At 37.1% G+C, this 12,646-nt stretch overlaps 1 protein-coding gene across 1 annotated transcript in view; it reads right to left on the bottom strand.

The window, feature by feature from the left end:
- AHR (aryl hydrocarbon receptor) overlaps positions 1-12,220 on the bottom strand; it is a 48,402-nt gene extending 36,182 nt beyond the window's left edge. Inside the window, exons 1-2 of the mRNA XM_059933951.1 lie at positions 12,080-12,220; positions 1,630-1,817 (exon numbers count right to left, since the gene is read on the bottom strand). Coding sequence (XP_059789934.1) covers positions 1,630-1,817; positions 12,080-12,144 — 253 coding nt within the window. The 5' untranslated portion in view covers positions 12,145-12,220. The remainder of the gene's footprint in view (positions 1-1,629; positions 1,818-12,079) is intronic.
- Positions 12,221-12,646: the final 426 nt, after the last annotated feature.

Raw genomic sequence — 12,646 nt, 5'->3', positions numbered from 1 at the left:
TGAGTAGTATTCCATTGTATATATGTGCCACATCTTCTTTATCCATTCATCTGTCGATGGACGCTTAGGTTGCTTCCACGTCCCGGCTATTGTAAATAGAGCTGCAATGAACATTGTGGTACATGACTCTTTTTGAATTATGGTTTTCTCAGGGTAGGAGCAACAAAAAGCCAAGCAACTTCTTAACTGGATTATATTAATCATTTAGTCGAGCAGTTTTTGACCAAGAATCAGAAACCCAAGGAGTACATTTATCGCTTTAGTCTGCACTCACTGAAGGCGTTTATTACTGTACTACAGCTTTGTGGTAGTCCATTATTCTCCTTTTCCTTTTTCGCTCTTCAAAAACTTGAATACCTAAGCTCGTACACGATCTTGTGTTTTGCTATTCTTTTTACTGTAAAATGCAAATATTTTAATTCTAAATATGATAAAAGAATTTCTCACCTAAAAAAACTATATAATTTTTAATCCAAAATGAAGAACATACAGCATGCAAATAAACCAATAAATAAAAAAGATGCTCAGACTAAACACAGCAAACCATCTAAACATAAACCTAAAGGGAAGTAACTGTTCTGCAATATTCTACACACAAATCGCAAATTCAAGTATCTGTAAATATGTCAAGGGCAGCAGTATCAGCATCATCTGACAGTTTGTAAGAAGAGCAAAATCTCTGGCTACACCAAAACCTACTGAATAAGAACCTTCAGCTTATCAGGGTCCCTATGTGATTTACGAGCACGTTAAAGTTTAAGAGCACTGACATGTCACTGAGATTTTATCATTAATTCTTTACTACTATGGGTAAAATGACATGGTATATTTAAAAGACGGAACAGTTCCTAAAAAATCTATTTCTGACATATAAACAGACCAAAAGAGAAATCGAGGAATTATTTTACATGAGAAGACACACTGAAGCATTATTTTCAAACAAAAACTTCCATTTAAAATAATTTATGACTACGATATACTGTGCAATTAAGGTGTAACAAATATCACCTAGTTCAAATCCCTAGCTTAAAGCAGAGTAAACCGATGCTAACATGTTAAAGTCAAATAGGTGTCAGTGGCACAATGGAGACTGAAATCCAACTCTACTGACTCCAGTGACAAAATGCTCTTTCCAATGGAAAACAATTTTTTAATTACATTTTCCTGGAGCAAACATATAGTTAATATAAAGCAGTAGAAGTATACATAACTTTGAAAGGACAAATAAAATGATGTATCTGTGAAACATATTGAAGGAAATCCAGCAAAAATATATCATAGTAGTTAATATGTGTTTTATTCTTTCCATTAAAAAAAAAGACCTTAAAAAATTGAGTAGAAAGGAGAAGAACCAGAAAGTGTCCTTCTTAATATGAGTGTTACGATTTTCAAAGAATGACACCACATATCATTTAAGTGGCAGCATATGTTTGATGAATCAATCTGGAAAACTGATTTTAGAAATATTAAAAATTTGGCTTTGCTACCTAAGTTTTACTATCCAGCAATAAACAGAACTTTTTCACGTAAGGCTAATTTTTGCAGTTTTCAACACAGAAGCAGAAACAGCCATATTCAACGTAAGTATTTTGTAAGCGACTGTAGAAAAATTAAACCCTTCTGTCTTACCATCAAAGAAGCTCTTGGCTCTTAGATAACTGACACTGAGCCTAAGAACTGAAAGTTTGTCCAGCTTATTAATAACATCTTGTGGAAAAGGCAGCAGGCTGGCCAAACGGTCCAATTCCGTATTAAGTCGGTCTCTATGCCGCTTTGAAGGATTCGACTTGATTCCTTCAGCTGGGACTGGCTTGACACTAAAAAACAAACAAAATTCCATAAAATACATTAAAATCTATAAAGCAAAAATTTCGATCGCATTATAACATCTCCTCAACTATTTTTCTAACAAAACAAACATCTAAAATCTACTTCCAAGTTTACATAAATCCTTTCAAAATGCTCCCTTCATATCTTAATTAAGAAAAACAAGGGAATGGGTAAACTCCTTCATAATGTTTTATTAAAAACTTATGAACCCATCACAGGAAAATGCTGAGTACCTCTTATATACCTCATACATTTGTGGTACATGATTCCCAATTAACAAATCTATTAGGAGTTTTTCCCCTTCAGACACATCTATTGTTAGGGGGAAGAAAGAAATCTGCAGTAAGTTATGTGAAAATTATGCCTCCTTTGCTATCTTCCACAAAAATCATCTTGGCATCATTTATGTTGCAAATAAATAGGAGCGACCCTAAATAAAAAGCTGTTCTTCATCATCCTCAGCTTCCTATATTTAACACTTTCCTGTCAGTGACAACTTCTCAAAGCCATTGTGGCATCTCCGCAGGGTCCTCCAGCCATCTAACGGGGTCCTCCAATATTAAGGCAAGAAAAAATTTGACTTTAGTTATTGATATTTGTTGATTGTGACAAATATTAGAGGTTAACTGTTTACCAGCAATTGCCAGCAAATTTTTCTTTTATGAACTGGTCAGTAATCCTTCTTAATTATTAGCCATCATAGTTTGTGTCTCAATTAGAAAATCCAATGAAATTCCAATATTTAGCATGATTTTCATCTGAGAGAAAAGATACTTATGGTTAGGAGTATAACTCGAGTTCAGAAATGAGAAACTGAACTTCACACAAAAGCCTTAGCCAGGATTTCATAACAGAAATTCATTAAAGTGGATTTACAGATCATCAGACACCTAATGTTGAATGAAAAGAGAAGATATTAAAAAACCAAACAAAGTAATTTTTAGATCATGTCTCTGTACCCCTCCATTTGCCAGAAAAATAAAGAATTAGCCGGAGCATTCTTATGACAAAGACTTTTTTCCTCCAGTTTTACTGAGAAGACAAAGACATTTTTGATAATCCAAATTAATTACATCTGAAAAAGCGGAAATTGGCTTGAGTATAATGCTGTTAATTTGATTCAATCAAAACATTTCTAGATAACATGTTTTCAGTGTTATATGAACATGAAGAAGTAATAGTTTATGCAAAAAGATAATAGAAAGTAATATGAAAACTTAACAGGCTTTTTTCAATGTCCCTACCCAGTAATTTCTTCAGAACTTGTCTATTTCTATTTTTTTCTATTACAGTTCATGTTATTTCTACAATAAATAAGAGTAAGAAACTGGTAAAGTGGCATATATACAAAATAAGTCAGTAGATACTTTCTCTAGACTATGTGTGTAACTCCATACTTAACAGAAATTGGTGACTATTTCTCTAGCTATTTTCCCTAGTCATGTGTATAATCAAATTCAAGTCACACCTAATTACTGCATCTCTCCAATTAATCAACTGAATCTCAACTTTTACCTATAATGGCATGTCTACCTCACTGAATAATTGTCTACTGACTAATCGCCTGTTAAAACAAATATTTATTTGCACCTATGTCCCGGGTGGTCCAGGAAAACATTCTTCTCCTATATACTCAAAAAGTGTGACGGGAACTGAGTCTAGTGAGCAACTGCTTGAAAAAAAGATTTTTATAGAAAAGGTGGTATCTGAGCTACATCTTGAAAGGTGAACAGTATTTCAGGGGGCGGCGTAACTGAGGAAAGGTGAACTGTGAGAGGGCCTATCTGTGAGGCACAGGGTAAAGAGAGAGAAGAGGAAGCTAGTTAGAGCCACCTTCCTTCAGTAAACAGTGACCACCCACCACGTGCCAAGCACAGAACACTGAGCAGTGAACCAGCTTCAAAGCGCTGCTCAATTAGATCACTTTACTGTAGAGTCTTCCCTGACCTACTCCCACTGGATTCCTCCCAGGTGACTACTGTACTTTATGCATCTTACGTAAATGCCTTAAGCACCATTCCATTAAGGAATATTCTGTGCAGATAGCGTTTCCCGTAACTGAAAATAAAATCTAGTCGTGCACTCTTGGTAGCTTTCCAGTAACGATTATAAAACACTGGGGAGAAGACAGTAACACAAACATTGAAGCAAGACAAGCTGCTAGGACACAGAAAGAAATAACAATAACAGCAGGATAAAGAGGTTTAGAGGTGTTTCTCCATGTGATATTGCTGCCTATCTTGTGCTGGCTTCTTGCAGTAGTCAACCCTGCAGTAGATGAGACTATGTCTATACACAATGCAAAACTGGCCACAGCTCTAATGTATTATTATGCACATTACGGAATATTTAGCTTGAGATTGAATTTCCTAAGTGTTACGCAACCTATATTGCATACACTTGTTTGTTCTCTTATTACGATATCAACTTAATCATTTTATATCCCCAGTGCTCAGCCATAGGACTTGACACAGAGTGGACTCTCAATTAATGGCTGCTGATCAGAAGAGTCCAGAAAGGAAATGATTGGAGCCCGACCACAGGGAGTGATAGTGGGAAGATAACAAGTAAGTCCTGGCTTGAGATGTTTAAACACAGCACTTTGTACCTACCACAGAGCTCGGTACATAGCCAGACTCAAGTGTTCACTCAGCTAAACTGGCGTGCTGCCTTCCTAGGTACAGGAAGTAAGGGAGAGAAAAACGGTGAGTGAGGAAAGGTTGCAAATGACTGGGATTCGTAGCTTAGGATCACAACTCTATTTCCTAATGGAAGGTATGCCAAACGAAGAGAGACGAGACTTGAGGACAGACCTCAGTGACGCCAACATTTAGGTATAATGTCGAGGAAAGGGCCGCGGGCAAAGAGGACGGAGGAGGAATGATAAGGCGGATAGGAAAAGAATCCGGGCAGAAGATTTTGGAGGTCACAGAACAAAGTCAAATGCACCAAGTTATTAAGGAAAGTCAGGGCTGAGAAGTACCCACTGGACTTGGCATTTCGAATCCACTGTTGTTAAAGCTGAAGTAATAGATCTGCGACACCTTTTCACCGATTTTATGAGAAATATTCAGAACTATTTTGTGAAAATACTTCATACTTATCCACACCTATTAAAGTGCACCAAGTAATTAAAAATAGAGAGTAATTCTACACCAATGACACTTGAGTTATGCTGGTACTTTTACTTTTGTATTGTCTTTAAACCTATGCCAAAACATACTGCCAACCATCTATTTAAATAAAAGGCTACATCCGAAATGTAAATAAGTGTCCCCGCAAGATTGGATTTGGGATATCTGGAATTCAGACACCTCCTGAAATAGACTGTAGATGTCGATCAGGTAAAGGAGCAATTTATTATTTTTTTAAACCTTAACCTCAAAAATCTTGTCCCAACCTGTAAATCAAAATTGTTGTGAAAGCAAGACTTTAGCTGACTGCATGCCATGCTTCTGATTTAGAAGCCCTGCATGCCATAAGTACTGGCGGTAACAAGCCCAATAGCATGTCCAGTGCCAGCTTGCATGCTCTCTTTAATGCCTGTTTAATATCCCAGGCTAAAATGTCTCTTAGGCTCATCACTTGTGCTCAGGGTTTGAAACAAAGTTGAAAAACATAACAACCCAGTTTAATCATAAATTACTGTAATTGTAAATGTTTATATTTTTATGACATTTACCATAAAACCTCAAAATGACAGGCAAAGACAAAGTTTCAGTAATCCTGACATTAAGGTGGCATTTTCTAACGAAGATTACCTATCACAGTACTGAGTTTTTTGCTCTATCGGCTTTTTCCTGTGGGTGATTTAATCTACTCTCACTGCTTCAGTCTTCTTACCAATAACTTGTTTATTTCCAGCCCCTGTACCTGAACGTCCTCACATTCATATTTTTCAGAAGTTGGGCACTGCTTCTCTGCATCTACTATGGTATGACTCTCATTCCAACAGCTAGGAAATTGAAGTATTTCTCGATAAATCTCTCTATCATACCACGTACACCCCATTAAGCCCAACTCTTAAACCCATTCATTCTTCATTTCCTCCCCATGGCTTCAGTGCATACTTATTTATCTCTGAATATAAATGTTGAATGTTTATCATCATAAATTATATACTTAATGTGATATTGGAGAGGGGATCTGTGACACAAATTAAGTCAAATTTCACTGTTACTCTGAATACAGCTGGATATTTTACTTCCCTATGTGAGGCAAAAAAATGTCTACAAAAACTTCTGAGAATTCTGGCTGGCAGTTACTTGTAAGGAGTCTGAATTCTTCAGTCACTCTCCTGCAGCCACTCTACAGTTGTGATGGGTTCTTCCCTTTCCCTCTTTTGCTATGCTTAAGGAGTGGTGATGAGGTACAAACAGCATATAATCTTGAGCACAAGACTTTAACAATGAAAACTGGAACATGAAATATGCCCTAGAAATCACTGTTACTTCCAAAATCCTGGAAAAAAATCATTAAGAATGTTCCCTTTTTCCTCTTCTTTTTCAAATATACACTTTTTTTCTTTGTATTTCCCTTGGAACCCACATAGAATAAATCACTGAAACATGAAAAATTTTAACTGGTGCCCAATTGTTAAATTAGTAAATATTCTCAAATACCTACTATGTGTATGGTACTAGGAAGCTCTGGTTGCTATAAAGACAAATAAAAGATAGACCTATCTTTACAGAGCTTGTCTTTCTTACTAGGAGGAGATACATTCTATAACAAGGCAAAAATCAAACATAATGTACTGCTCAATAATGTAGATGCCATAAAAGTGATGCTGGAGGGTTCAAGAAGGTAAGAGCTCACGTACAGGTAGAGTAATGGGGGAAGGTTTCATGGAAATGTGGCTTCTACATTAGGTCTTAAAGATAGGTAAATTGCTTCCAGTTTCATGATGGCAGAGTACATGGCTTTCTGCAACTACCCTTCTCTCTGGAAGATCATGCCAAACGAGGAAATCAGAGATAGAAACACAAAATCTGTCTTGGATAAACCTAAGACACAGCTAAACCCAGATATAAATAATATGAAGATGAAAATTAGGTAAGTGAAATCAATGACAATGGAGAACAGAAAGGAAAATGTAATCATAGTATATTACTTAACTCAGCAAGAAACAATACTTACAGTTAAGGAAACACTGCATGTGAATTTAATCCAGAATTGTGATAAAATTATACTGGGAGGATGAGGAGAGATTAAATAGCACTAATAACCATAACTAATAGTCACAATAAAACATCAACAGATAATGCCTAGTATGCTAAACTTAAGATAACATTATACACATTATTGACTTTTTCATGTGCATGTGTTATTTAAAACGAATACTTTTCAAAATAGTATTTCGTTAAAAATAAGGTAAAAGAGCAAACTGAAAAACAACTAAAAAACATAAGACAAAGAAAATCAGTATGTAAAGGACATCTCAAGTAGAAAAATCTGCAAACGTACTCACTATTATTCCACACATACAATCCCAACATAGAAGTTCAATTATCTATCCCATTTTTTCTTTTGCTTATGAAGTTGCCAATTAATATTTTTAAAGCAAAAATGCAAGGATATAGGCACTCCTACAGACTACCAATAGGATTGGAAATTTTTTGCAGAGTAATTTGACAGCATGTTTCAGAGCATAATATTTGGCTCAACCGTAAAAGTATATCATATCTTTGTACCCAAATTTCCACTTACAGGAATTTTTCCTAAGGAATGAACTAAAAATTTGCATAGAAATTCACATATCTCAAGGGTATTCTCTGAAGTACTAGTTGAAATATTTAAAGATTGGAAATAACAGAATTTCCGCCTCAAAATAAATTACAGAACTTTAACAGAAGGGAGTACCATGCAGCCACTGAAAACAATGTTTTAAAGGAGGGGAGGTAGCTAGCACATCAATGAAAATAGGAGGAAAAGACTCTAAGAAGAAAGGGCATGAATGCGAGTGTGGAGTCAAGCAAGCACAAATCATGTATGGGCAAAGGTAAATAATTTATTTCAGAACACTATCTGAGAAGAAACAGTGAGCGTTAAGGAAATCCCTAGTATATGGGTGTACCATACGCCATCACTGAACTTACCCACCTGAACAGCATTGCGAAGTTGGAATGAACGTAAGCTTTGGAGCCAAAAGACCTGGAATCTGATATTAAAACTCATCCTTTCATTTACTACCTAACAATTTTGAATCGGAACCTCAGGTCCCTATCTGGAAAACTGAAATAATAATACCTTTTCATACTACTATTATAAAAATGAAATAAAATGATGTCTGTAAAGCACTGTGCATGCTTATGTCACAATAAGTACTAACAAACAGTAGTTTTTTTGTTATATAAAACCAGTATGCAAAAATATCAATTTTAAAAGAAGAGTGGAAGTAGAAAGGTACTGTTGTTAAAGATTTGCATGGTACTAATTTCTAAGTAAGTGTCTAAATTATATGCACCAATAAGCATGTACTGTGTAAGTTTTCTCACCAGTGGAGTAGCACATTTCATTACCCACAATTGAGAATGCAATCATATACTGCCTCTTACTGTTTCACAGGAGAATTGATTGCTCTGTGATAATGTAAGCTGAAATTATTTAAGAATAGAATCTATATTTCTCTCAGAAGTCTTTGCAGCTTATAAAATACTCTTCTTCTGCTAATTTTAGTTGTGAGAGTGGCAATGTAGGTGTTGACTGCCTGCCTTATTGGTCAATCACTTGCCCAGACCTACACAAGTGAGAAAACTAGACCTCATCTTTTAGTTTAGAACTAGTGCTTTTTCAATTTTAGTTTAGAACTAGCGCTTTTTCAACTAGTGTTCACTGTTTCGTCTTTACACCATTTATTTTTATAAATGTTACCAATAACTAATCACTTTCACTTACTTTATTTCATAGGTCCAATATGTGAAAGCCTTTATAGTCACTATGTATAAACTATCTGAACAAAGCTTACTTGAAAGAAAAACAACAGTGGAGAAACAATTATGTAACTAAAAATACCTATATTTTTATTTTAGAAGCTATTTAGGAAATTTTATCATAGTACGTTTATATCAAACGTTTTCAGTAAAACATAATTTTATTCAACTAAGTAGGTATTGTATAAGTGAGGCTCATTAGGTTTAAATAGAATGAATAGCAATTTAGCAAACATAGCAAGGAAGACACTGCTTTTATAGTAATGTTATTAGTGTGTTAACAAAGTAAAAAGGGTCAACTAAGGCTGAGAAGTTATTTCTAACTGACACTTCATGATGGCTGGCTTGATCACCACCACTGCTGATATCATTTTTAAGTGTAGATTTCATTTACTCAACACCTATTATTTGCCAATATTCAGCACTAATTTTCTAAAAATATGGTAAATTGAAGTACCACTAAAACTTTTTATGTATTAATAGAACTTAAAAACTACAAAAATACATCCAAAGTTATTATCATTAGGGGAAAAAAACCCCAGACACTATTTAATTCAATAGTGTGCTTTTCACCTATCTTCATGCAGCAAAGTAATTAAAGAAATGTACAAAAAGGCTTTCATCTCCAAAGAAAATAAAACAAGAAGAGGATTTAAGTTAAAACAAATTGTTTTTTTCTTTCTTTCTTTCTTTCTTTTTTTGAGCAGGGTTATTTTAAGGAACATGTAAGGAAACAGAACCTATTCCTAAGGGTACCTTTGAAAATTTCTTTAGGAACATGGATCAGATGCAAGGTTGCTTCATATCCTTTAATCTTCTAGCTTTCATTACTCCGAAAAGAAAAGAAACATTTACTGAGTGTCTGCTATGTACAAGATACTTTAGTGGGACGAAATTTAACACGTTTAAAATATATTTCGTACTAAGATAATTTTCAACGTTGGACTTTGCCACTAGGGGGCGTTTATCCCGTTTAATAAATTCCATTGAATATTGACTGGAAGAGCTTCAGGTTAAAATTATGTCACCCACTTGATTCCAAAATTTTATGGAATTGTATATTTAAATGGCCATCTTATTAACAGTCCTATAATTATGCTACAACATACTTTCTCTTTAAGTAAGATACAATGGTTGACTTAAGGGGTCAAAGTGAAATAGATCTCAATAACATTTTCAACTCAAACAAGATGAATTTTTCTGACAATGTGCCAACATATTATAGAGCCTATTAGCCAAAAACTAGTAATTTAACTAAAAAAACGCATTAAACTTAATATTGGGTTTATGGCCCCATTCTTAAAATGGACTTTGATTAACTGCATTTTAAGTTAACCATTTTTTCATTCTGGTAAAAACAATTTATAAACAATTTCATGTGATTCTGTAAATGCCAGCACTAGGCTTTTCTTACGGAGCAGTGACATTTTAAGGCATTTATATGATTAAAAGCAACGCATGATGCTCAATAAAGATCTGATAAACATTTATACTAACTAAATAAAATAAGGGTGAATGTGGAAACGCTTTAGTTGTATTAGAGAAGATTATTAAATACAAATATACTAACATCTTAGAAAGTATATTAAAATGCTAAAATAATAGGAGGTACATCTTACATAAATAAAAGAAAATGTACAGTACTGTGTTTAAAGGAAAAATCTTTAATAAAACATTAATGAGAAGCCAAAAATGTTAAACTTTATGATGAATAAAAATTAAAACATTCTATTAAAGTCATCTAGGTCTTTCTGTAACACACTGACTGAAATGCAGTAACTTAAAAATCCATCAGGGACATCTTCAGGTTATCTGACCATATACATAAAACCTATGATATCTCTATTATATATAGTGCCAAGTATACTATTGTATTAATAAATACATAGAAGTGTTTGTGACGCCTCTCAATTTTAAATAACCACTAAGGACAAAGTCAAATTAGACAAATACATTTTTATATAAGAAACCACTCTATAAAACGCAAGTATCGTAAACCAATGTCAACAGAACTGCCAAGACAAAAACTGCTGACTCGGCAGTATTCCTAATGTCGGCCACACTGCAGGATAAGTCTTCCAAATTTTAATCAGTCTATTTATAGATGAATATCCTCTGTTAATGCCAAGTCTAGATCTGAAGACCTATAATCACTGAAATTCTAAAAGGAAATTAAAACTCCAGAATAATGAAACTTTTAAACTGGTCTTAAATATTAATCTTAAACTGTTATTTTTCTGGTTTGGACCTAAATTAAGTTTTAAGCCAAATACACACTTCTGATTTGTTCTGGGTAACTGTTTAATGTGTTCTGAAAATTGTTTATGCAAGTTTGAAAAATGTGAAGTAAAATAACTCAGGGATAATAATTAGGAATAAACACATGAATACTGCCAATTCACAAAAGTAAATCTGTCTCAAGCACGGATTTTTCTTTTTTCTGAAAAAAAAAAAAAAGTATTTGCCATCTCACACAAATATCCCACCAAAACAAACAAACAAAAAATCTAAGTTTGTAATCTATCAGAACTGACTAAACTTGGAAGTAGAGGGAAAAGGGAATTAGAGAAAGATGCTAAGAATGAAAACGTCTGTTTCAATAATTCCAGCTCCAAATCATTTACAGACCCTAAAACCACCTCCAAAGTGATAAGAAAGCTCCCCCAAAAGGTGACTGAAAATACAAATCCGCTACTGTATTCTGGCTACTACACTCACTCAAAACTGCTACCATCTCTATACTTTCTACCGATGCGTTCACGCTGAGCGCTACAAAATTACTGCCAAATAAGTAAATAAGAGGGCAACAGAAAGCCAGCTGCACCGTACTAAAAAATACCTTCAGAAGCACTCAGTCCCTTTCTTGCAGACAGCACGTGTTTAGCTCTTAAAAGCATCTCCCCCAACCAGGAGTGAGAATGGTGACCGTCCTCTAACCTAACCGAGGAGGATATTAAATATGAAAGGGGATTTCAAGACGGGCTTAGGTTAACTAATCCACCAGCCCCACAGGGCAGACCAGAGCTGTCAACAAATTAGGACCACAGCACAGTGAACAGTGCTACAAATGGGTAGGGGGGTGCGAGGGTGCGCGTGCTCTGGAGACTGGGGAACGCGGGGCACAATTTTTTAAATGCAATCTTTAAACACGGAAAAACCCAAGGCCTGGGTTTCTCGACCGGCCTCCAAATCGCGATTCCACGGACGGCGTGGGGAAGGAACCTAATCCCCAGGCCGCGGGGATGTGGGCACGAGTGGGGCGGCCTCCCGCACCTGCGCGCCCACCCCCGCGCCGAGGACGCGCACCAGACACTCACGTTTTCTGCACCGGCTTCCGCCGCTTGCGACTGGCGTAGGTGATGTTGGCGCTGCTGCTGTTCATGGTGCCCGGCTGGCGGCGGCTCCTGGCGCGGGCGCGGACAGCCCGGTCCCCGGGACCCGGCGGCGACCGGGACGGCGGCGGCGGCAGCAGCCGGCGCCGGGTTCCACGCAGCCGCGCCCACTCCACCTGCACCCTCCCCGGGCGGTGGCGAAGACGCCGCACCCCAAGAGCCTCGGCTCCCGCAGCCCCGAGTCCAGGTGCGCCGCCCGGGCCTGGCGCCGGCGGTCGAGGGGCGGAGACCGGTGAGCCGGGCGACGCAGGTGCCGTCTATACCAGCGGAGGCGGCGCCGCGCTGCCCGCAGGTGAGGCGGCCCGAATGGAGGAGGAGCCTCGGCCGCCTGTTTGGAATCCCAGCCTGGGTCGCGCGCTCTGGCGCCGCGCCCCGTGACCGTCGCCGCGGCCCCTTGGGTAAGGGAGGCGCCGCCGCGCTGCTCTCGGGGCTTCCCCGATCCCGGCTACTTCCCGCCTTTGGAGCTCGGACTCCGGCCGCCGCTTTCGGTGC

Source organism: Balaenoptera ricei, chromosome 9 (assembly GCF_028023285.1).
Source record: "Balaenoptera ricei isolate mBalRic1 chromosome 9, mBalRic1.hap2, whole genome shotgun sequence".
NCBI classification, from domain to species: Eukaryota; Metazoa; Chordata; class Mammalia; order Artiodactyla; family Balaenopteridae; genus Balaenoptera; species Balaenoptera ricei.
The sequence above is the reverse complement of the archived record's forward strand: the minus strand, read 5'-3'. Positions and strand labels throughout refer to the sequence as shown.